The following is a 23,925-nucleotide window of genomic DNA, read 5'->3' as shown; positions in this document are numbered from 1 at the left end:
GTGTTCTTCCTGTTGATACTGGCCGTGGGCTGAGCTCAGAGGCTCTGCCAGCAGGCCCCCAGGCAATCTGCAGCTGGGCATCCTTCCTTCCTTAGGGCTGAAATATTCATTTCTTATGGATCAGCCAGGCCAAGCTCTCATACTGGCTCTCACAGCCCAGACCATCCCCACAGCAGCCCAAGGAGCAGGTGGCTCCATGTGACCAAAGCCCACGTTTCTTCTAGGCAGGCTTTGTTGTTTTGACAGGATTTGTTAATTATCTTGAGAATCTCATTTGTGCCGTGACTGCAGCAACGACCTAGCAGGGAACAAACCAAAAAATCCAAGCACTGGGACATGGCTACCCTGCATCCCCTTTGTGGGGAGCACTCAGCAGCAGCTCTCCCACACTGACTCCAAACCACAGCAAGGACACACCCGATGTACTGAGGCTGGCAACACAGATGCACAAACCATTTCCTTCCATTTCCAGCCCATTGCAGAGCTTTCTTCTCCACGGAAGAAAGTAAAAATTCAGCCATGCACACATCCTCACACAGACACATTACACGGACAAATAACTGGTACTTGGTAGAAGATTCTCAGCACTGTTTGTGATGCTCAGAGTTCCCTACAGCTCGCCCAGAGCAGGAGGATTCCTCGCTTGCTGCTGTAAGCGCTCCCTCTGTTGTTGTGCAGAGGAGTGAGCAGCAAACCCGCTCCATCAGCCTGGCGTCTTTCTCAGCTTCAACAATTCCATCCTTAGATAACTTTTCATGCTTATTTTCTCCCGAAGTAACTTGTGTCTCAGCCCAGCCTTACAAAGTACTGCTGGTATCATTTAGAATAACAATGCATCTAAGGAAAAGTAAACCCGATTTCCCAAAAGGCTTCTTACTATTCACATTAAGCTTTTTACTATTCATATTAAGCTTTTTACTATTCACATTAAGCTTTTTACTATTCACATTAAGCTTTTTACTACTCATATTAAGCATATTGCAGAACTCACTCACTGATTTCCATGTGGATTAGAAATGCAAAGACTGAGTTGAAAAAAATAAAGGTGATGAAATTAATGACACAGAAGAGAAAGAGAAATAGCATGTATTTTAGTTTTAAAATCCTCCCATAAAATGGTCTGAAATATGGCCAGGAAATAAAGCAAGAATTAAAAATGGTGTCATAACTAAGCAGCAACAGTCTAAGGAAGAGAACATGTAGAAGAAAGAAAAGGCCTCATTTCACCATTGACAGGTAAATCTCAGGGGGCTGGAAGTCCTTAGAATACATTGCTTTTCAAGTGAAATTACAGCAAATATAGCATCTGTGATTTGGGAAGGACTAATCTAATTAATCAATGGCTGGAAACAGGAGAGAGCTATTTTTGAGCAGCAGCTACTCAGCAGGCTATAGGAGATGAGTTAATGAACTAATTTGTGGGTTTGGTACCCAGGGATTCCATCAGCAATGAGATCTCAGCACCCAGAAATAGAACTTTGCATTATTGGGGTTTTCAACAGCATCTGATGCCCAATTCCTTCCAGTGCAAACGGATACAAAAGGACTCCATGTGCATGGCTGTCACAGCAGCACTTTATAAACACCAAAAGGGTCCCCACAAACGAGTCCTGGCAGGGCTGCATTCAGTGTCATGTGTGAACTGGGAGATTTCAGATTGCTACAGCACACAAACTTCATCTTTCCTTCCCAAACACCCAAGTGACTCCTCAGCTGTTTTACCAGGGACAGCACAAAATACACAACATGGCAGGGCAGGATAACCCCAGGACCATCTCATCAATTCAGAGTCAAAACTGTTAAAGCCTTAAAAAATAGTAATAAAAAAACCACCAAACCAAACAATCACAAACTTTATAAACTAATAGATTTATATGAAAAAATATTTTTTAAACCTGAAAATATCTTTTTAAGAACTGAAAAAATCCCCTCAGGCAGATAATGTTTATGAAACCCCTTCTGCAGCATTAGTTAAATTCAGGTTTTCATTGTTAGCAAGGTTATACGTGAGCATTACCAGCTGCCATATGCAAATAAAAGAATGGAAACATTTAAAAATACAAATTAAGCCAGAGAAATTAAATTATCAATGTTTTAATTAACATGTTTTGCACATAAATATTAATAATAAAATTTTAAATTTAAATATATTCTATTTTAAAAATAATTAAGAAAAAAAATAATTAATAATCTTTTCCTATAGTATAACAGAGCTGAGGGCTCAGATTCCAGAGCTTTTAATCTCCTGTAAGAAAAAACTGCATTCCTTTAACCACTCTTGATTCTGGCAATAAACACCTCAATTTCCACTAGGATATCCTTGCTTACAGTAACATACTGCATTATCCACTGGTGTATTTTTGGATATGACGTTTATAAAGAGAGAGAATGAAAAGGAAAACAACACTCTAATAAGTATGGCATAAGGAAAATAAAATGAATAGAGAAAATAACAGAGCAGCTTCATGGTGCTGCTGTAAGATAACAAAACACAGCCCCAAAAGCAAAGCCATGTCATTCAAAATGATGAAAATGCAGGAAAAGTTTTCATTCTGAGGCAGTCTCTAAATTCACCTGAGATTAAATAACCACAATATGATTTAAAACTAAGGTAACCAGCACTTATTGGACAGCTACAACACCATTTATTTTCTCTGGGTGGGCACTCAATGTCCTTTGCACTTACAGCTGTGGAGAACCAGGGAGCAGGGCTGTGCATTTTAGTATCTTAAAATACCCATCCAACTCAAGATTTAAAAGCAGAGCCAGCATCCCTTTTTCCTGTCCATCTCCAAAACCTGAAATCTTGATTTATTCTAGGCCTTTCCCATCTCAGTGTCTAAAAAAGGCAGACATAGACAGGCAGGAATCCCTCAGGAATTTCAGCAATAACCTTTGCACAGAAGGGCAGTAATGCTCAGGGCATGTGAGATAAATGTCATGGGTCTTTTCAGTTTTGTTGATTTTCTCCTGGTTTAGGACAGCTTTATCATTTCAAAACTCCCATAAAGTTATCAAAAGTGGTTTTCACGCATGAACCCTGCCGTGATTCCTGGGATTAGGAATTCATTGTAGTGACCCTGACTCCACAAAAACCAGCTGAAAACATATCAATCCTTGATTTCTGTCACAACCAGTGTGCTTACACCAGCTGGAGACAGAGACCCAGCAAACCACTTTTTATCTACTGTCAAGTGGCCCTTACCCGAACAGCCCACTTTCTCATTTCTTCACAAAACCACAGAAGGGTTGAAATTGTTAAAATGGTCCCAGCTGATTTATTCAAACAGGTCCTGATTCTGCTTTAGCTTTCCCCATTGTCGACTCACAAGCATAAAACCACGTAACAAGTAATTTCCAAATCATGGCTCAGGGTTCCTTTATTCCCAATTTACCTATGGCTTTTCTAGTTTTAAAAATCCTTGCCCAGATATAAACCTGGAATTGATCTTGAGGAATCTGCGGGTGGTAAAGTGGCTGTGAGGCGTGTTTAAACTGCCTTCTCAAAAATCACAGCATCGAATTCTGGGATTTTAGGCTGCAGAGAATCACAGAATCCCAGAATGTTTGGATGGAAAAGAACCTTAAAGCTCACCCAGTTCCATGCCCCGCTACGGGCAGGGACACCTCCCACTAGACCAGGTTGCTCCAAGTCGTGTCCAACCTGGCCTTGACGGAGACGCAGGTAAAAAAAAAACCTGCTAGCCCTAAAATAACAATTCCACCAACAGCCACTACACCGCACGGAAAAACCGAATCATACGGCTGGAGAAGACCGCCGTCACGGCGACTCCTCCTTCTCCTCATGGCGACCCCGCCTCCTCCCCTCACGGCGACTCCTCCTTCTTCCCTCACGGCGGCCCCGCCTCACTCGCCATGGCGGCTCCTCCTTCTCCCCTCACGACGGCCCCGCCTCACTCGCCATGGCGGCTCCTCCTTCTCCCCTCACGGCGACTCCTCCTCTTCCGCTCATGGCGGCTCCTCCTCCCCTCTAGCCTGCCACCGCGGTGCACTGTGGGAGCCGCAGTTCCCGCCCACTCCCCCCGCTCCAGGACTACATCTCCCAGCAGGCTCGGCCGCAGCCGCTGGCGGCGGGGCATGCTGGGAGCCGTAGTCCCAGCCCGCCGCACTTCCCCTGCGGCGCGCACGGAAACCCCGTGCGTGCGGGCGCGGCGCTCTCTCGGGCCCCCGCCGCCATTCCGCGAGCAGCGCGGGCAGCCCGCGCTCCGGCCCCGCCGTCCCCCGTGCCCGCCTCGCCATGCAGATCTTCGTGAAGACCCTCACGGGGAAAACCATCACCCTCGAGGTGAGCCCCCGCTGCCGCCACGCCGCCCGTGCCCGCCGGTGCTCCGGAAGGCGGGGATGTGCCGGCAGAGCCCGGGATGTGCGGGGAATCGCGCCCTGCGCTGCCTCGGGCGGTCCCGACCGCGCGGTGGGGCCCGGAATGGCCGTGGCAGCACCGGGCCTGTGCCGGGAGCACCTCGTGGTTTCTTGGCCTTCCTGGGCTGATTAAAACGTGCAGCGCGTTGTGATTCTGGTGTTCTGTTTCGTTCTAGGTTGAACCTTCTGATACTATAGAAAATGTAAAAGCGAAGATCCAGGATAAGGAGGGTAAGTTCTAAAGGCACTTATTGACTATTATATATCGTTAATAATAAGTATAATGTTATATGTATTATTTTGTCCTCTGCTCTTGTGGATTGATGTGTGTCTTACACAGATATAACTCCGTGCAGCAGTCTTGGTTTTATTACAGCATGCCGTAGCTCACATCCCTAATTTATTCCTGATTTCTGTCACCATCAGGCATCCCTCCAGATCAGCAGCGGCTGATCTTCGCTGGGAAGCAGCTGGAGGATGGACGCACACTGTCCGACTACAACATTCAGAAAGTGAGTGGGAAAGGCAGGAGCTGGCACGGGCAGAGCTGACTGAGATCTGCTGCTGAGATTGTCTTTAATAATTTCAGCCAAATCAAGGGATTGGAATAGTGTTGATGCTGGGAGCTTGAGATGCCACCTTAACAAAAAATAATCCTTTTAGAGCTTTCTTATATGCCTGGCACTCAAGATGTACTTCCTCTACGTAGATAGAAAAGTCCTGTTTAAATGCCACAGTTTCTTTGAGAAAGCATTTTGAATCTGTTTTGTGTGTTTTACAAACAGGAATCAACCCTTCACCTGGTGCTGAGACTTCGTGGTGGTGCTAAGAAAAGGAAGAAGAAGTCTTACACGACTCCCAAGAAGAACAAGCACAAGAGGAAGAAGGTTAAGCTTGCAGTGCTCAAGTACTACAAGGTAGGTAGAATAATTTGGGGAGGAACTTGACAGAAACTCAGCTCTCACCAGTGAGGGTGTGGAGCCTGTAAAAGGTCTGCACAGATTCTGGTGTATTTAATATTTAAACTCCATGTACTTGTGTTAAACCAAAGACCCACAATCTGTTGCATTTGGGTACTTCTGACACGTACCTCAAGAACTTTGGTGTAGCTGCTGTTACAAAAACCATTATGCCAATGGAGATTACTCAAAATTATTATTGTTCTCAGAGGTGGAGAGTGAATGTGAGCCATTGTCTGTTTGTCCTGCCAGGTGGATGAGAACGGCAAGATCAGCCGCCTGCGCCGGGAGTGCCCCTCGGAGGAGTGTGGGGCTGGAGTCTTCATGGCCAGCCACTTTGACAGGCACTACTGTGGCAAGTGCTGTCTGACATACTGCTTCAACAAGCCAGAAGACAAGTAAATGTACCAGACAATAAAAATCTGAACTTCTTTATGGCTGGAGGGTTTCTTTCTGTGGCGCTGCGTTTCCTCTCTGCTGGTCAGTGAGGAAAATCTGTGGGGTGCTGCCAGCCAGCTGGGGTGAAATGCTGAGTGTAAAACTGAAGCAGGAGTTGGATTTCAAGAATATTGGGTACCAGCTGTGAAAGGAAGAAAACCAACACCCAAGCTAAGTTTAAAAGTGGTCTCTTTAACATAAGACAGTTCTGATGTGGAAAAATAGCAACTTCAGAGGTCCAGAGTGGGTCAGGGTTAGAGAGTGGGGTGACATGGTGACAAAATGCAGCCAACACTGAAATACTGCACAGCAGCACTGGGAGGGGAGGGAGGAGATGGCTCAGCTAATTTGGAGCCAAGAGATTGTCATCAGAAATATTTTACCGTGCTGGTTTTACACCCTTGGAGTTACTCCAGTGGTTTATCCCATGGGCCAGGGAGGGCAGCTTGGTTGCTTGACATGATGGAAGAGCAGAGCATTTGGATATAAAATGTATCTGAAGTGCTCTAATGTAAAGAACAGCCCCTGTGCATCTCTGAAAGTTCATTTAATGTTAAGACATAAAGGCCAGCCAGGATCATAATAAATGTCCTTTAGTGTTCACACGTTAAAATATCTTTAAAACCCTGGGTCCCAGGATGTTTTCTGTTGAACTTCTTTTTCTTCATAACAGATAATTTCATCTCCAATACTGAACTCCAGATTTTTGTCCAAACTCAGTCCACAATCCATTCCTGTTTTTATTACCTGGACATCATCTTTATGGTGCTTCAGTGATGACAAACATCCTACAAAGAGAAAATGCATGAAAGAGAGGCCCCACCAGCAGAGCAGAGCAGGGGTTTGGTTTGTCCTTCCTGCAGGATTAATGTTTCACTCTGTGGCTGCACAGGGAAAGCAGGAAAATGTGGGGATGGGGGGTGCTTGTGGTTAATGAAGTCAGACATGGCTCTTTAGGCAGGTAGAGCCTGTGATGCTCCACTCGCCCACCAGAGAGGGTGGTTGGAAAAGGAACAATCTTGGGACAGAATTCAGGATTTCTCTAGGATCCTTTGCACTGACTTCCCAAGGAACTAGCAATATCTAAAAGTACTAAGCACAAATCCACATTGTGTGGCAATCCCACTCACCTTTCCAAATAACATCCCTGTTACGGATTAGCTTAAACTTCATTTTTCTGTCCAGCAGCCCCTTGTGCACTCTGCATCCAGCCACTGGAATTTTGGTTTTTCCTACTGTGACAGAGAAGGTGTCAAGAACAGAAGCTTCCCCTAAAAGAGAAAAAGCAAAGTTGAAGTCCACAGGAATAACAAACTGGCACGAGGTAGAAGCAGGGTGCATTTTTCTAGGAGTGTAGAATTTGCCACATTTTGAGGCAAAAATGTATCAATGAAAACTCACCTACTGTAGTCTCCACCAAAGTTGGGGGCAGCCTGCTGTTCAGCTCATCCTTCAAGTCTTCTATGAGTTTGTAGATAATGTTGTGCAGTTTAATTTTTATTCCCTTTTTATCAGCCAGCTTTTTGATGCTTTCATTGGCTTTCACACTGAATCCAAATATTACACCTGAAAAATGAAACAGCTGTCAAGTGCTGACTGCAAGGGATGAGTCTTTGAGCAGTTAAAGTGAAATTCTGCAGCACAGGGTACATTTTATTCCTGCTTCTCTTTTAAAGGGGAACCATTTGCCTCTCCTGCTATGGCTCATGGGCTGCTACAAACCTATCAAAATAAATGGCCCAAAAAAGCCCACAGAAGGTCCCTGATGACAAACTGGAGGTATAAAAGCAGAAAATAACACACACAGCTCATGTAAAGGAGACAGATCTCTCCTTCTGGGCTGGAAAACCAACAAGGTTTTCCAAATAAAGCTGGAAGTGAATTCTAAATTATTCTTGCCCACCTGTGGGCTATGGCATGTGCAGTGACCTCAGTCCCTGCAGCAGGTGAAAATTATGGGGTATGAACAGCAACAACTGACTCAGTCCTAGATCCAGTTGCCTCCCTGAGCAAAGAGAAAATTATTTTCTAACCTGCTTTTCTAGCTTTGCCCTGTGTGAGCATCATAAAGCAGCCTGAGTGAAGAGCCAGAGTTTTACCTGAACAACTGAATTTCTGACAAGAGCTTTTCCAAATTCCTTCCATTTCTGTGAGACTTTGAGCCTCCCCTTCTGCACTGGTCTGACATTCATGGAAACATTTTCAAGATTCACAAAATTCATTTTTCTAATTATTATTGAGAAAACAAAACCTGGCTGAGGCCTGTCCATTTCAGTAAGTCAGTAATTTCAAAACTGTAAAATGATTTTGAAACACGCACCATTAAACGCTTCAGCAAGGCTGATATCATTTTCACTGATGTCTCCCATTCCAAAGTAGACAATATCTAGTTTGCATTCACCCTCACAGTCATAGCTGTCCAGAATGTTCAGAATTGCTTCAACAGATCCATCCACATCACCTGCACAGATAAATGGGAATACTGCTGGCTTTGTGTAAGTGAAAGACACAGAAATACAACTAATGTCAACTCCACACTGTGCAACAGAAAATCTTCTGACATCTGTCACTCTTACTATATTTTCAGTAATATGTTAAAACCCATCCAAAAAGTCTGTTAATTCCAAAAATAAACTGGATAAATACAGAAGGGCCAGAGGCTCTACATCTGCTGTCACTGTCAGGTCAGGTTTGCAGGTTTTCAACTACAGTCACTGCTTGAGTATCACTAAATGGGGTTAAACCAACTTCCTCCTATCCCACTTCAATACAATTGTTATTTTGTTATTCTCCTCTATTTTGCTGATGCCAAATACTCATAGCTTGGGACTTTTTAACATATATATATATATATATATATATATATATATATATATATATATTTATATTTATATTTATATTTATATTTATATTTATATTTGGGTTTATATGTATGGGTTTTACTCAGGAGCCCCTGGGTAAGTGCATAGAGCATGTTAAGTTCTCCTGTTGCTCTGGCCCTGCTGGCAGCAGTGGATGTTTTCTGATGCCCCTGCTCTTATGGGAGTTCACTAAGTTTTAAACTGATCAAACTTTTGGTAACAGAAGCTGTGTTCAGTTTAGAGCTCTGTTTCAGACTGAGCATTGGAGAAGCACAGACCCAAAGGAGCAGCTCACAGACAGGGACAGCACCTTTCACTATTACTGAGAGCGTGTTTTCATCCATCTCTGTCCTCTCCTTAGGCCTTGAGAACATCAGCTGCTTGTTGGCCTTGTAGAGCACTGCCTTCCTCTGTCTCCAGGTCAGGTGGGCCAGCTTCTGCTGCTGCTTCTCATATTCCACCCTGTGTTCCTTTTGCTTTGCTTCAATCACTTCCAGATCCTTCTTCATCTTCTCCTGTTGTTCAACATAGGTCCTCCAAGCCACAACTTCCTGTGCCCTTTGCTGGGCAGGAAGACACAAACATTAACCTTTAAAGCACTGCTTCAGAACACTGCAATTTCATCCTTTGACAGCCTCTCTACAGGCTCATTCATTTTCCTTCACTTTTAACTACAGTTTTGCTGCACAGATGGCAGAGAATGAGACAAGAGCTTTTCCTCCCTGAGCTACACATGACTCAAGGCCTATTTTTATAGTATCTCTCTGCATTGCAGAAGAGAGTAATTGTTCATTCTTTCATGTGGTGCTTTTCCAGCTCTCACAACACCCATCTCAAGCTGTATTTTATGCGTTTTCTTTTTGTCAGGCAAGAGTTATGTCTTTCTCAAATTAAAACACAGATCTCCTCAAGTACTGGATTGCTCCAGTGGAGATGAGGACAGTCCAGCAGGGGAAAGGTGGAAAAGAAAGAGGCAAAATGCAAACCCTCATTCCTCTTCCAGAGCATCAGCTCAGGTCCCTTAATCCCCACACTCAACCTTTCATGGGATTATCCAGGTGATTAAAACTCTCACTTATTTTGTTACTCAGCTCCTTCCCATCCTTGTGAGCTCTTCACTGAAGAGTTCTTTGTGTACCTCAGACTCTACTTCAAGGATTTCATCTCCTGCTGAAGGGGATTCCTTCCAGCCCATGATTTCCACGGGGGTGCCTGGTGAGGCTGCATCCACAGCTTTGCCATTCTCATCGAACAGGAAGCGCACTTTAGCCCAGGTCTTCCCTGCAACCAGAACACAGCCTTTCCTCAGAGTTCCTCTCTGGATGATGGCTGTGGTGAGTGGACTAGTGAAGAGCAGAGGAGAAAAATAACAGACAAAATTCAAGCGATGTTTCTCCTTGTCTTCACGGCCAGTGTAGGCACAACACAACCAGAATGGATTTGTGATCCATCACTGGCAGAATGCAGTGTCCCAAGTGTCATCATAAACTCCTGATTTGTATTCCTGTGATGATTTACTAGAGCACTCACCAAATGTTTCAGTGAGTTAAAAAGCCCCAAAATCTGTACTGTACTCTTCATTTCTGCAGATCAATCCAAAATCTGACTTTTGTGAACTCAGTAACATGATGATTTTACATATTAAGTGAACCAAAAAAAAACTCCAACCCCAAACAAATCCCAACAACCCTGTAGAATTCGGTTCCTTTTTTAAGAGGGCAGAACACCCCTTGTTCATAAACCTGCCAATGCACTAAGATACCTAAGGGTAGAATGTCATGTTACACAAAACTAATCAAGAACTTTGTATGTATTGACTGTTAACTTCATCATTCCTACATTTAAAAAACCACTTAAGTTCTACCATTTGAAACTATTTCCTGTCACAGGATCTTTATTTCAGGGATGTGAAGAATTGTGCCCCATCATTTTAGAACCTCTTGTGCTGCAGAGCAGTATTTCAAGGCTTTGGCTGGGAACACTGCCAAGGAAGTGTCCTGCCTTTATTTACTGAGGCACAGGTCCCTGCCCTGTGTCTGTGCTGTCACAAAGGGCAGAGGTGGCACTGCACTCACCCTTTGCCTTTGTCTTTCCGAGACTCAATGATGGTTCCCTCCACCAGCCCCGTGGCATCTGCCTTCAGCTCCAACATCTCTGCCAGAGCAACAGTTGCCTCTGCCAAAACCATCAGGTTTTCCCCCTGAAAATAAAACCACACAAAACCACACAGAATAAAGGAAGTGCCCAAGCAAAGTGGGATCAGAAGTCCAACCCTTAGTGCCAAATTGCTCTATTGAAATGTGAGGACATTCAATACCCAGGCAAGACTTCCAGACATCAGACAAAACTGCTGGACTGAATTACCAGCAGAAAAATGAGATATTATGGCTTGCTGGAAGTCTGAGCCTCAAAATACATTTCAGTGTGTTTCAAATAATTCTGGCTCTTGCCTCATGGCAAGACATCAAATACCAGGAAGAGAAGCATTTTGTTTTCCAGCTGCCAAATAAAAATGCATTTCTCTGCACATATTAGACACCCATGAACAGCATCATTTTTTCTACCACAATCTTACCTTGAGTGCAGAAATATTTACAGCCTGAACATCACCTCCAAACTCTTCACACACCACATCGTGAGCCAGCAATTCCTTCTTTACTCTTTCAGGATCAGCTTCAGGTTTGTCACATTTATTAATGGCCAGGATAAGAGGAACTAAAAAGAGAACACACAAACTCAGCACCAACCTAACCAAAACCTGCTGCTACCACCAGAGCTGCTAGAAAAGTTTAGAGCAAGTTATGGGCATTTAGAACAGATTGTCTCACTTGGTGCCTCTTCCCTGAGCAGCCATTGAGATCTGAGCTACCAGGAGGAAGCTGGAGGAGTTACCCAGGTAGAGAAGGTAAAAAACCCCAAACAATGAACCCCTGTCTTGTTAAATATTCATATTTTAGGATCTTTTTGTATTACTGCAACATTTCAAACATCACAGGGGATGATGAATGGGACTAGGACAGTCACTTCCCAGGTTCTGTGGATCCCAGTCCAAGGAGGCTTTTATGAGAGGTAAAAGCAGGGTTCCCAAAGCCCCCCACTCTGTACCTCCTGCATTTTTGGCATGCTGGATGGACTCTATGGTTTGCTGCATCACTCCGTCCTCTGCTGCCACCACCAGAATGACAATGTCGGTGACGTTGGTGCCCCTGGCCCGCATGGCTGAGAAGGCTGCGTGGCCAGGGGTGTCCAGGAAGGTGATCTTCTCCCCAGAAGGCATGTGCACTGTGACAAATGGTACAGCTCAACATCAGCACTTCAGCCAGCTTCATCTGATCTGTTGTACATCAAGCATCACCCCTTTGAGGGCATTTTAATAATAATGACAGGTTTTAGGCAGTCAGGACATTTTAATAATAATGACATGTTTTAGAAAGTCAGGTAATTGTTGGCATGAAGGTCAAAGGTGCTGTTAAATCCTCAGGAACAAGAAAGTGTCCTGGGATCTTCCATAACCTAAAATAGTCTAACATCAACTTGTGCAGACAATCTCAAAGCTCTATGTACATAGTTATGACAGGTATCAGCAACAGACATTTTGTGTTATAGTTTCCTTTCTCACCATTTATGTGGCAACTTTTTTTCCCCCAATGAACACAGCCTGCTGTGTGAGATGGAGAGGAAATTGTGTGAGATGGAGAGGAAACTGTGTTTCAGCTGAGCAGGTGGACTTGGGTCATACCAATAAAAGCTCCAATGTGTTGTGTGATGCCTCCTGCTTCCATGGCCGCCACCTGGGTTTTCCTCAGGCTGTCCAGCAGGGTTGTTTTGCCATGATCCACATGGCCCAGGATGGTGACAACTGGGGGCCGTGGGGTCAGCACTGCTGGGTCTGCAGGAGGTCTGTAATTGCAGCAAAAACAGAGGTTGAAATGCCAAAAAAAAATTAATTGGGTCACACCCACCACAGCACTTGATGCCACACAGTCAAAGCTGCCTCCTCCCCAAACACCTGCAGAAAAGAATAAAATAAAAAGAGCCAAAAAGAGCAGCTCACAACTTGCCTCTTGACAGCATCTGTGTTTTTTCTTTCCTTTTCCTCTTTCAGTTTTGCTGATTTATACCTCATTCCTGATTTCTGAACAATCATCTTGATGTGGTCTTCACTTAAGATGGAATCTGGTTCCACTGAATCAAGGTTAATGTTTGTGTACAGCAGCACTTCATAAACATGATCTGCAGCAAACATAAACACATTTAACAATTACATCCACAAAAACATGTGGGACAAAAAAACCCAACCCACTTCATCAGACTTTTCCATTATTTTCTTTGTGCTATTCACCAAGCAGTTTTCCTTTAGTTAGATTTATCTAGAAGTTGCCATTAATCTACATACTTGCAGAGAAGAACTTTTTGCAGATTTACTGAAAATTACTACTCTGCTAGCTGCTAGAGTCTTATTTTCCACTCAGATATTCATGGCTTACTTTTCCACTAACTCCAAAAGAGAAAACAGCTGAAACTCATCTAAAGCACAGAGCAAAGGAGTGATTCAGGGAGGAAGGAAATTTGATAAATCTGATCACATGCTCCTTTCTTTGGCTGTAGAACACAGAACTATTACAGGAGTCAAAAATTGTTACAGGGTGCAATTCCAGACAAGTCTTGCCACTCCCAGTGAATCAAAGGACTGTTCTAATGAAACACAAATTGCTCCTGAACCAAACATTCCTACTCCTAGACAGACAGACATGGCTTCTTCACATTTAAATGGCTGGCCTGGTCATTTGGATGGCCCAACATCTTTTGTCTTTAGTCTGCACTGTGTCTCCCAGCATTTCCTTTGGGATGGACCCACAACCACTCAGGCCACTGAAGGCACCTTTTCCTTTGCCACTGGGGGAAGGGCTGTGACAAATGTTGCTGTTCCTGACCCCAAAGCAGGCTCTCACCTATGTCTTTGCCCATAGCTTGTGCCAGTTCCTCCACAGTCATCCTCTGCCTTATCTCCACTTCACCTTTTGTCAGGGGAATCTTCTTTTTCTTCTTTTTTGTCTCCTACATAGAATTAGACACATACTCAGGAATATAAACTAAGAAATAACAAAAACAATATTAAAAAGACAATGGTCTCAAGCCATATAAGGTAAACACATCTTTTTTTACTATAATACCAATTAATTACAATTAATAAATGAGTTAACACATCATAATAAACATTTCAAATGTTTAGCACACTACCCTTTATCTTTTTGCATTTTTAATTTTTCAGAACAAGGACAAAAGCCAATAAAACCATTTCAATTTTTGTTTGTAATAATCTCCTCCAGTGTCAGCAAAAATTCATGATGCTACTGGTCTAAGTCATATTTGAGAGGGAATGGCAAAAAATTATACATTAAGTAAATTTTGTCTTACAGATTTATGACAAGTCTCTATACTCATGAATAAAGTGCCTTTTTCCTTTTTTAATTCAAATGTTCAAACTGAGCCCTTGTACTTCCCACACAAACCCAGGGATTGCTGGATGTCCTTAATTACCTCCTTTGTGGCTAGATGTCTGCACTGTGGCAAGGCAGCAGTGATTAATCTGTGTTCTGGCCAGAGCTGTGGATGCAGAGGGAAGGACCCCATGGGATGTGCAGACAACTCCACAGACTTCCATCGTGCTCCACACACTTTCCTGGAGGACAGGGCACGCAGCTGCTGGCAGGCACCACGGAGCTGCACCAGATTTTCAAACCTGAGCAGCAGCCCTTGGTTCATTTCCCCACTGCAAACACAAAGCACACACTGAGGTCAGCCTCGAGGCTCAAAGATCCTCCTTCTCAGGACAAAATGTACAGGAACACGAGGCACAAATGTTATGTTTCCAAACAGGCTTTTTAATGCTGGCAAAATTAAACTGTTTAGGAACTGTTCCAGTTTTTCCATTTCCTTCTGCACTTCTCTATGGCAGACGCATGGATCTGCTAAGAGCTTACAGATCTTTCATCTTTCTCCACTGGTCTCTGATATAAAGCATTAATTCCCCTACTGCAGGTTCTTTGACATCTCCTACAAAACCCCCACATTTGTACCCCTTATGCTATACTGACAGAATTACACAAGTGTCAACTACTTCTCTAAGCCAGCAAAACACAGCTGCTAAATGCCCTTTTCCTGAGAATTTCAAGACAAAAGCACCACTGAAAGACCACAGCACGGCAGTGGCACCAGTGCTGAGGTGTGCTCAGAGACCTCCAGTGAGGCTAAGCCCTGGATCAGCAATGAAGCTTTTGTCAGATCATCCCACATCTTGCTTTAACCATCTTAACTTTGGTTTGAGTCGTTTTGCCATTATCCCGTAGACCACCCTGAGCTCCTCCTGCTGCCCGGAGCTGCCTGTTCTGCGCTGGCACAGGGTCCCCAGACAAGCTGTGGCTGCCACATCCCTGCAAGTGCCCAAGGCCGGCTCGGACGGGGCGCCCCGGGACAGTGGAAGGTGTCACTGCCCATGGCAGGGGGTGGAGCAGGATGTCTTTAAGGTCCCTTCCAACCCAAACGATTCTGTGATTCTGTCCTGCTCGGGGATGGACTCTCTGTTCCCTCCATGTCCCCACTCACAGGTGTCCTTGTGTCACCCTCCCAAAGGCAGGGACCGCTCTCGCTTCCTCCCAGAATGGCTGCGGGCCCTTTAAAACCTCCCTTGCACCCGGATTCCTGCAGCAGGCGAGCACATGACAAACTTAACCAGCCAGACCCAGCTATTTTGGTGGGGTTTTTAACCCTAAAGAGAACCGCAAAGGGGCTGAATCGGTAAAGCCGAGGGAGCCGCGGAGCTGCCACAGGACGCTGCCCACACAAACACACGAACAACCCAAGGTCAAGGCCCGCTGGCCAAGCTCTCAGCAGCGAATCCCAGCCAGGCTCTGCCTGCGGAAAACCCTTCCCGGCTCCCGGCGCGGAGCAGCGACATTCCCGCTCCTGCTGCTCTCCTGCCATGGCTCTGCCTGGTTAATACCTGTCAGCTGCAGCCCGCCCTCCCCGCGGGGGCAGCGCCTTTCTCCGAGCCCCCGGGTGCCGGCCTTGACAGCCCGAGGAATGAAGGAAGGAACGAGGGAGGAAAAGAGGGAAGAGAAGGAGGGAAAGAAGGGAAAGGGCTCCGCGTCGCCTCAGCGCCTCACGCCCGGCGCGCCGCTCTCTGCGCATGCGCCGCCAGGATGTTCGAGGGGACCGCGCAGGCGCAGATGCGACCCCGGGGCTGCCCGGACAGGGGCAGGGCCTCGCCTCACGGGAGGCGGGAAATGCCCTCAGGGGAGGCGGGACACGGACCCGTCACTGGACAGTTTATGCCCCCTCTGGGGTTTTGAAACTTATTTTTTAACACATCTATTTATTTATCTACACACTTAAATCTGTTTTACTCCTTCCTGCCAGGAGTCAGCAGCTTCCTCTCTGCAAAGCCCTCCCCATCCACACGCAATATAAAGCCTGATTTTTACGTCCTCTCTAATTTGGCGTCTCTAAAATAATGGAGTAGAGAAAAAAAATGTAAGGTGAAGCTCTACATGTGAAAAGTCCTTCCTTAATGTTACCTGGTTAATGCTGGTTGTAAAACCCAGGGATAACCCCAGGGGTCTGCCTGATGCTGTGGTGATCCTTGCCCGGACACTGCAAGTTGTGTGTGATGAGTTATGACCATAATTTCCTTCACATATCTGAGCTGTGTATTTCTCAAAAATAGATCACAATAAAAAAAAATTAAATACCAAAAGTTGTGCAAAGCACATTAAAAGCAGTCAGTGTTCTAGCACAGAAGACATGCTGGGAAGCAAGGGCCACTACGAGGGCAACACATCTTGGGACTGACCTGAAAAGCGTTTTAATGCAAAGATAGATTTAGTGTGTGAAACAGTCATCAGAATTTTCTGCAAATCTGCTTTTTGAGTTCATCTTCCACTGGATGCTGCCTGGAAATCTTCCTGTGTGCTGCTGTAAGGCTCTGGGAATTAGCATGGGATCATATTTTATCCACGTCTCTTCACTGCAGAGCCATACTGTTTTAATTTAAAGCTTATTACGGACTGCCCGTTTTTCTGAAGGGCCAACTGGAAACAAATAATTATTTATGTCATAGGTCAGGGCGATAGTTTGGGTTGTAGAAATATTTTCCAACTGTATGGCCATTAATGTTTGGCTTTGTCCCTTAGTTGCAATTCCTGATTATCATTGGTTGATTTAAAAAAATACAAACGATGCAGTTTTTGTTTATAGGGTGTATGATGTATTTTCTTTTTAGCTTATTTCCCTAACTTTCTTATCTAGCAGCGTTTTCAGCAAAACTGTGGGCAAGGACCACGCCAGAACCTGAAATTAGAGTAAGAACATGTACAAAAGGATTAATAGGTTAAATATCTGCTTGAAACCAACACTTGAACCAAATACAGTGCGTGTCGAAGCAATGCGTTAATGTCGCTATCTGGGAAGGAAATGGCTTTAAGGAACACGAAATGTACTGAACCGTGCGGGAGGGGAGGTTCAGGTGCGACAGGGACATATTATATCCACGGTCTGATCTCAGGGGGGTGCTCCTTACCAAAATCGAGCTCGATTTTAATGGATTTGCCGGTTCTTTGGGGCAGGGCGCTGCCGGGGGCGGGCCCGGAGCGGGGCGGGCCCGGAGCGGGGCGGGCCCGGAGCGGGGCGGGCCCGGAGCGGGGCGGGCCCGGAGCGGGGCGGGCCCGGAGCGGGGCGGGCCCGGAGCGGGGCGGGCCCGGAGCGGGGCGGGCCCGGAGCGGGGCGGGCCCGGAGCGGGGCGGGCCCGGAGCGGGGCGGGCCCGGAGCGGGGCGCGATGGCGGCCGAGCTGCGGGAGGCGCTGGAGCGGCGGCTGCGGGACCTGGGCATCGCCACCGTCACCGCCGAGCACCCCCAGGTACGGAGCCTCCTGAAAACCCGGCAATAAACCCTGCCTTCCCAGCGGGACAGGGCGAGATGCGGTCCTGCCCCCGCGGTTTTAGCAGAGGTATCACTGAGGAAGTTCGCGCAGGGCCTGGCACAATGGTTGGGAACATTTTTTGGTCGCTTTGTCTCTGCCTCCAGATCCACCCCCTTATCCCCGTAGTCTGAGGGGCGGCTCGCCCACTTCTTTTCTCTGAAGTCGGCGGCATCCAAGATGCTTTCCAAACTTCTGCTCGCTCCCAGTTACAAGCCACGTCATTCCCCGTGTGTGGAGCCGCAAACGGGAGCGCTCCCAGCGCTGCCTTCAGAGCGAGGCATTGCTGCACACACGAGACAGAAACGATTCTGAAAGTGTGCCGGAGCAGTTCGTCACATTTTATTCGTGTTCTGTTAAAATTCCTTCATAAAAGGGTACAGCTTTTAGGCCGAGTAGAACATTCAGCATTTTCTAAATATTTAACAAAAGATACCTGCCAGCACACGACTGGGAGTCTAATGGGATACAGAGTCTGACACCGCACTGCTGCCGTTTTCCAGGTGTTCACTGTTGAGGAAATGATGCCCCACGTCCAACACATGAAAGGAGCTCACAGTAAAAACCTGTTTCTTAAAGACAAAAAGAAGAAAGGGTTCTGGCTGGTGACCGTCCTGCACGACAGGCAGGTCAATCTGAACGAACTGGGTAAAAAACTGGGTGTTGGAAGCGGAAACCTCAGGTTTGCTGACGAGAACGCCATGCTGGACAAGCTGCGAGTGGGTCAGGGCTGTGCCACACCGCTCGCCCTCTTCTGCGACCAGGGAGATGTGAGGCTGGTGCTGGACGCTGCCCTGCTCCAAGGGGGCCATGAAAAGGTGTATTTCCATCCAATGACAAATTCTGCAACCATGGGCTTAAGCCCCGACGACTTCCTGAAGTTTGTGAGATCAACAGGCCACGAGCCCATCATCGTACACTTCGAGGAAGACATTAAGTAGAGGAAGTTCATTTTTCTACTGCTACTCAGATTTTTGTAGAGCAAAACGGGTGAAAAATCTCATTACAAATAAAACTTGAAAAAATGGCTTACTCCTTTTTCATTTTTTTTCAGTTATGTAAGTTTGTCATGTATAATCTGGTGAGAAAAAATACTGCCTTTCAGTTATTAGAAGGTTAACAATGTTCTTAAAAAGACATTTGGCAATCTACCACTAAGTAGCTAGTAAGTAGAAAAGGCATTATTTAAACACTACTATAGTCTTTATCAGTAAATGGATAAAACTAGAATTTCCCAGGCATAGGACTGGCCTTGAAGGTTTAAACTTGACATCACAAGGAAAGAACAAATTCCAAGTTGTAGGACCTGTCAATACCCTCAGGACAGAGTGACTGTCCCTGCCCCCATTTATGGCCTACTACACATTGCTTTCTTTTTATTCTTTTTACCTAAAAAAAACAACTCACCTACACTGGAAAAGCATTTGATTGTCATTGTTCAATCATGGTGTGCTGAAGACAGAAGCAGGAGAAACTCCCTCAAGTCCAGTAAACATCCCCTGGCAATGAGCACCCCCAAAACCCAAAGCCAGGGGAGCAGTGAGTGAGGGATGGAATCTGAGGGTGATGGGGGTGAAGGCTTTAGGATGCAGCCCAAGGAAAATTTCAGTACAAACAAAGCCTCCAGGGCAAGAGCATCAGCATGAACTGAAACCAGAACTACAGGAGCACAAATTAAAAACAAGGAAAAGCATTTGTGATATTGGGTGAATGAACAATTACTATTAACTGAGTAGGGAAAATCATCATCTACAGTAAGGCAAGTTCCTTCACTCACAGCCTTACCACATTTCCTTCATCTGGAAGGATCTGGCACCTTTCTTGGAGCTCTGAGTGACAGAACCCTTCACCATCCAGCAGTTCCAGTTCTCCATCTCTGACACACAAACTGACCCCATCTATCCTGGCAGTCATGTCCAGTAGGAAAGAAGTGACCAAAAATGCTGCAGCTGTAGGAAGAGCACTAGAGAGATGTCCAGATCCATGAGATTTTACAGAGTGAAGGGAACATCTGGTATTTAGGAGTACTGGGTAGATGAATGAGCTCTGGATTGACAAATGCACAACTAAATTAACTCCACATTGATACATTAGGACGTGTCTTTAAATGTAGTATTTACCTTGCTCTCTCTCTGCCATTCACTCTCCCTCCCCCTTAAAGTTTTTTTTTTTTTTTATTGTGGTACCCCTAAGTCCCTTAGCACTTCAAAAAAAAGAGTATTAGATTTGACTTGCCAAGGTTTTTAAATCTGGAATGTTTTAAATGTGACAAACTGTTTGAAGGACGTGCACAATCCTGGAATCTGCACTGCCTAAAGTGTGCCTAACTTCATCCTCAGAAGGGATCCTGAGACTCATCTCAGCAAAAATATCTACCAGGCTTCAAATACTACACCTGGCAAATCTAGAATGATTTCTTTTTATATTTACTTATGAAATCTCTTTTTTTTTTAATAGTATCAAAATAGTGTACAGTTAAAAGCTACCCAGCTCTACACAAATCACACAGAACAAACTACACATGGTCCAGAAAAATTCTGCTACAGTTTTATCAGTTTCCTTCCAGAAGAAATACTCACTGCACACATCACCACAACACCAATACCCTTCCAGTAACATCAGTTTCCAGAAAAAAGTGTGTATAAATATACACACACAAAATAAGAATAAAAATTATTTGGTTTGGCATTTTAATAACATCATTAATAAATGTATACAATGGCAAACATTAAAAAAATCAATATGTAAAGGAAATTACAGTTTTAAATAAGAGCTTTTTAAGTTCTGATTCACACCTCGGTACATTCCTTTAAGGCAGTTTTATTAATATCAAAGCATTATTTACATATACATCATCAGCTACCCCTAAAAATCACACATGAGCTCCCTTTGTTAGGCTGCATCATGTCCTGGACAAAATTTAGAAATAATGATAATAACAATAGGTGCTGGGAATGTTACTAAATCCTCAGAGACTATCAGAAAAGTAAATAGAACACACACATTGTATGGCATGAGAACCTCCTCTGTGACCTGGAACTGGCAGTGCTGGGGTTGGCACTCCTGGGGTACAAAGCTGCCATGTGCATCCCTGGCATTGGGAGCAGCAGGAACTGAAACTGCTCCCAGGTTAAATTTGGTTTTTTGTATTTCCCTTTAAGGGCACAGAGTGGGAAGGTGAAGAAAGGAAGAAGGAAAGGGGAACTGGCAGAGCACAGAGAACCACCTGACTCCTCCAGTGCCAAGGAACTTCTCTGCAAAGCAAAGCAAAGCAAAAGCAGCAGCTTGAGAAGAGCTGAGCTGGCCAGCGGAGCAGGAGGGGATCCCTGTGTGATGGAAAGGGCACATCCAGCTGTGCTGAGGGCACTGACACTGCCCAGCAGTGCTCCACACACAGCAGTGTGTGCCAAAGCAGTGACAGTGACAGTCCCCAGACACAGGCACCCAGCTGGGATCCTGGCAGCACTTGGCACTGCAGTTTCCATCTCCTGGTTCAAGCCCTGCATGGTTCTGTAACAGTAATGTGAGAAATGGTTCTGGCTGGGGTTTTGAGCTGCCCAGTCCTCTGTCAGCAGAGAGTGAGGAGAACCCAGGTCCTGAAATGAGCTTGAACCGACAGTCATTCAGAGTGAAGAGAGATTTTCCTGATCTTTATGGCCTTTGAATTGTCTGCCATACCCGTTATGCCCTTAGTACAGATCTTTTAGCCCATTTTATCCCAAAGAAAATTTCAGAAGAAACTCATTTTCAAGAAAACAAACAGAAAATCTCCCCTTCTAAAGCTTATTGTGCATGCCTCTTTCTTCCCCTTTGTGAGACGATTTCAAGCTTCTGAATGTGTTGAACTGCCTTCAGCAGTGGGCTCACCTTCTGAGGAAGCTGCAGGTGACATTGTGCACCTCCTGCTGGACACTCGGAGGTGACACAGGGAACTCAGCCTTTTACATGAGGAACAGGAATGTGCTTACTGGCTTTAATAAAATAGAACAACTCGTTTTGGGTCTCAGTTCCCATCATCTTCCTCTGAGCACGCTGCAAATCTTTCCAGACAAATATATGCGACCACCAAATGTACCAATAATGTTTGTTGACTTTAATATAAATCAATAATGAACAAAATGTATCTAGTAAAAGATAACCTTAGAGGGAACTGAATGTAAAATGCATATGATATTATTTACATTTCTTTTTGCCATCAAGAAACCTCCTAAGCCACAATCAGCTCATGTCAGAAGACAAACAGTAAAAAAAAAAAAATTAGTCAATACACAAACAATGTAAGACAGTCTTTTCCTGGAAATGGCATTTGTGGAAAACAGCCTTGTATTAAAATAAAAGTTATAGAAAAACCATACCCGACAATTTCCTGTCAGAAACATCTGAACATACATATGCAGAGTAACTGGGGAATGTGAAAAACACAAAGGACAAACAATGTCTCTATAATACCATTATCCCATGACTCCCACTTCTGTTAGTTACCAAGCTTTTGCATGGATGTAAACAAATTCTTCTCTTGCAGTATGCAACAAAAATCAGCATAAACTTTCTTAAGAGCAATTTCATGCAGATTATGCTAACCAAATAAGGCAGTGAAGTGCCAGTAGCTGTGAGGTTTTTGTATCTGTATATACAGTCCATTTCAACAAAATTCTACAGCATTTCCTTTAGATTTACAGACGTAAATAGAAACTGCTAGCTTTGGGGGGGGTTTGGCTAATTATTAGCAGAAGCTTAAGCAAATCAGTGGCTAATTTCAAAAACAGAAGATGAAAGAAGTTTAGTTTTTTTTATTTTTTGCCCTGGAGTAATTCTTGAGACCTTAAAATCCTTGGTCCTTAGGGAGATGAGAACTGTCCTTTATTCAGTAGATCTTAACAGTGCAATGTGCAATAATTCCTAAGACCATCTACACATTTTCGGCAGTAGACTCCAGTAGAGCTCCTTGATTCAAGGAAGGAAGGAAGGTAGGTAGGTAGGTTTTTATTTCTTGCCTGCTCTAGTCACGAAGAATGTAAAAAATTCCCTTAATTTTTTATTAATGATTCCTACAGTCGCTGTCTTGTTACTTCAGATATAAAGGCTTCACACTGAGATACTGAAGGACACTTTTCTCTCTGTGTTCAGTCGAAAGGCAGAAAGAGAAAAGAGTGTAAGAAAAAGCTTCAAGTGTAGAGGCACAACACACAGAGTTCAGTCACTAACAGCACTAACAGCATGCACCAAAGGGGCTCAGGGAAGTCAAGAAGAGGACAGAACACCAAAACCAAGCTTTATAACAACACAGATTCCATGGGGTACTGAATACTCTGAGTTTTGTTCAACGCTTCCTTCAGATTTACTTGTCCCTGTCTAAAAAACTGACTTCAGTATTACTTCTTAATGGGATTTCTTTGAACTTTCTTCTTCAGGAGATTGGAAAACTAAAACTAAATGTCATTTTTACAGGCAAAAGGCTGAGCAGGACGAGGTTTCCTGTCTCTGGAAGAAGCTCTGGAGAGCCACAGGCCCCAGGCTAATGGGTGAGCGCGAGAGAAGCCAGGGAAGCAAGCGGGATTTACATCTGGTTAATGCAATGTGCTCTGGGGCTGGGATGGAATGCTGTTAGTTTGTTGTAAATGAAATTCATCTCATTTACAGGCTGGGCAGGAAACTCACCACTTGGCCCACAGCTCAGGTAGTGGGTAATAGAATTAGGAGCTTTGTTGCTCCCTAGACCTGTTTTTTGAATTTCTGCTTTCTGGGATAGCTTCCACATCTGCAGAGAAAAGCATTTCAGGTTATTCATTGTGTTTATCAGGACATGAAAAAAACCCTCATGCATTAAAACACATTCTACTCATTAGGAGAGCAAAAGGATACATGAACACTTCCTGGTTGTTTTTAGGAGGAAAAGACAGAGGAGAGGGACAGAAGAAACTCACTGCAAGTGCCTGCTCAGCTACACTCACTGACATTCATCTCAGCACTTACAGCAGCCAGGTGTTATTCCTAAAGCCACAGTCAGATACATGTCACCTTTAGCTACACCAACCCTACATTTCTGCATGAATGGAGATAAAAAGCAATAATGAGGTGCAATCACAGCTGACTGGCCCTAGCAGAGAACTTCTTTCACTGTGTTTTGACCTGCTGCACACCGACAGGAACATTCACATTCAGCTCCACAACCACAAAACTGTCTTTGCATGCAACAGCTCAAACATGCAAAATGCAGATCTGAACTCACCAGTCACTGAAAGCAAAGCATCAAGCAAACCCTGAGCCAGGCAAACCTCAACTGTGAGCAAATGACTGAGCTGAACAACAAAA

General features: G+C 44.7%; 4 protein-coding genes across 12 annotated transcripts in view; 2 read left to right on the top strand and 2 right to left on the bottom strand.

Annotated features, from left to right (window-relative positions):
* The first annotated feature begins 4,173 nt into the window (after positions 1-4,173).
* Positions 4,174-5,771, top strand: RPS27A (ribosomal protein S27a). Its single transcript, XM_058020194.1, has 5 exons — positions 4,174-4,306; positions 4,557-4,611; positions 4,807-4,892; positions 5,166-5,297; positions 5,592-5,771. The coding sequence occupies exons 1-5, from the start codon at positions 4,259-4,261 to the stop codon at positions 5,739-5,741; spliced, it is 471 nt and encodes a 156-aa protein (XP_057876177.1). The 5' UTR covers positions 4,174-4,258; the 3' UTR covers positions 5,742-5,771.
* Positions 5,772-6,303: 532 nt separating this feature from the next.
* On the bottom strand, positions 6,304-15,829 carry MTIF2 (mitochondrial translational initiation factor 2). Of its 2 annotated transcripts, none has more exons than XM_058020191.1 (14): positions 15,642-15,829; positions 14,180-14,411; positions 13,591-13,696; positions 12,700-12,871; positions 12,378-12,538; positions 11,744-11,920; positions 11,214-11,353; positions 10,714-10,838; positions 9,777-9,981; positions 8,949-9,201; positions 8,098-8,238; positions 7,179-7,343; positions 6,908-7,048; positions 6,304-6,565 (listed from the first exon to the last, which is right to left on the bottom strand). In XM_058020191.1, the coding sequence occupies exons 1-14, from the start codon at positions 15,827-15,829 to the stop codon at positions 6,396-6,398; spliced, it is 2,376 nt and encodes a 791-aa protein (XP_057876174.1). In that variant the 3' UTR covers positions 6,304-6,395. The 2 variants fall into 2 exon arrangements, with proteins under 2 accessions (XP_057876174.1, XP_057876176.1); XM_058020193.1 differs by lacking the exon at positions 15,642-15,829 and adding an exon at positions 15,245-15,328.
* Positions 15,830-17,472: 1,643 nt separating this feature from the next.
* LOC131081851 (prolyl-tRNA synthetase associated domain-containing protein 1-like) lies at positions 17,473-18,554 on the top strand. The gene is made up of 2 exons (XM_058021220.1): positions 17,473-17,553; positions 18,117-18,554. The coding sequence occupies exons 1-2, from the start codon at positions 17,473-17,475 to the stop codon at positions 18,552-18,554; spliced, it is 519 nt and encodes a 172-aa protein (XP_057877203.1).
* Positions 18,372-23,925, bottom strand: part of CCDC88A (coiled-coil domain containing 88A) — a 71,485-nt gene continuing 65,931 nt past the window's right edge. For all 8 annotated transcript variants that reach the window (XM_058021210.1, XM_058021211.1, XM_058021213.1 and 5 more), the window contains 2 exons: positions 23,272-23,371; positions 18,372-22,730 (listed from right to left, as the gene is read on the bottom strand). In XM_058021210.1, the coding sequence (XP_057877193.1) occupies positions 23,307-23,371 (65 nt within the window). In that variant the 3' untranslated portion in view covers positions 18,372-22,730; positions 23,272-23,306. The remainder of the gene's footprint in view (positions 22,731-23,271; positions 23,372-23,925) is intronic.

This window comes from Melospiza georgiana, chromosome 3 (genome assembly GCF_028018845.1).
Source record: "Melospiza georgiana isolate bMelGeo1 chromosome 3, bMelGeo1.pri, whole genome shotgun sequence".
Classification (NCBI taxonomy): Eukaryota; Metazoa; Chordata; class Aves; order Passeriformes; family Passerellidae; genus Melospiza; species Melospiza georgiana.
The sequence above is the reverse complement of the archived record's forward strand: the minus strand, read 5'-3'. Positions and strand labels throughout refer to the sequence as shown.

Bases quoted from the DNA above. Each gene is read 5' to 3' on its own strand.
- RPS27A (XM_058020194.1), top strand. From the start codon at position 4,259: ATGCAGATCTTCGTGAAGACCCTCACGGGGAAAACCATCACCCTCGAG. The intron at 4,307-4,556 runs GTGAGCCCCCGC...GTTTCGTTCTAG, and splicing joins GGAAAACCATCACCCTCGAG to GTTGAACCTTCTGATACTAT. The intron at 4,893-5,165 runs GTGAGTGGGAAA...TTTTACAAACAG, and splicing joins CCGACTACAACATTCAGAAA to GAATCAACCCTTCACCTGGT.
- MTIF2 (XM_058020191.1), bottom strand. From the start codon at position 15,829: ATGCGCAGAGAGCGGCGCGCCGGGCGTGAGGCGCTGAGGCGACGCGGA. The intron at 12,872-13,590 runs GTGAGAGCCTGC...TGTTTGCTGCAG, and splicing joins AGCTATGGGCAAAGACATAG to ATCATGTTTATGAAGTGCTG. The intron at 9,202-9,776 runs GTACACAAAGAA...CTTCCTGCCCAG, and splicing joins TCCTTGAAGTAGAGTCTGAG to CAAAGGGCACAGGAAGTTGT.
- LOC131081851 (XM_058021220.1), top strand. From the start codon at position 17,473: ATGGCGGCCGAGCTGCGGGAGGCGCTGGAGCGGCGGCTGCGGGACCTG. The intron at 17,554-18,116 runs GTACGGAGCCTC...GCCGTTTTCCAG, and splicing joins TCACCGCCGAGCACCCCCAG to GTGTTCACTGTTGAGGAAAT.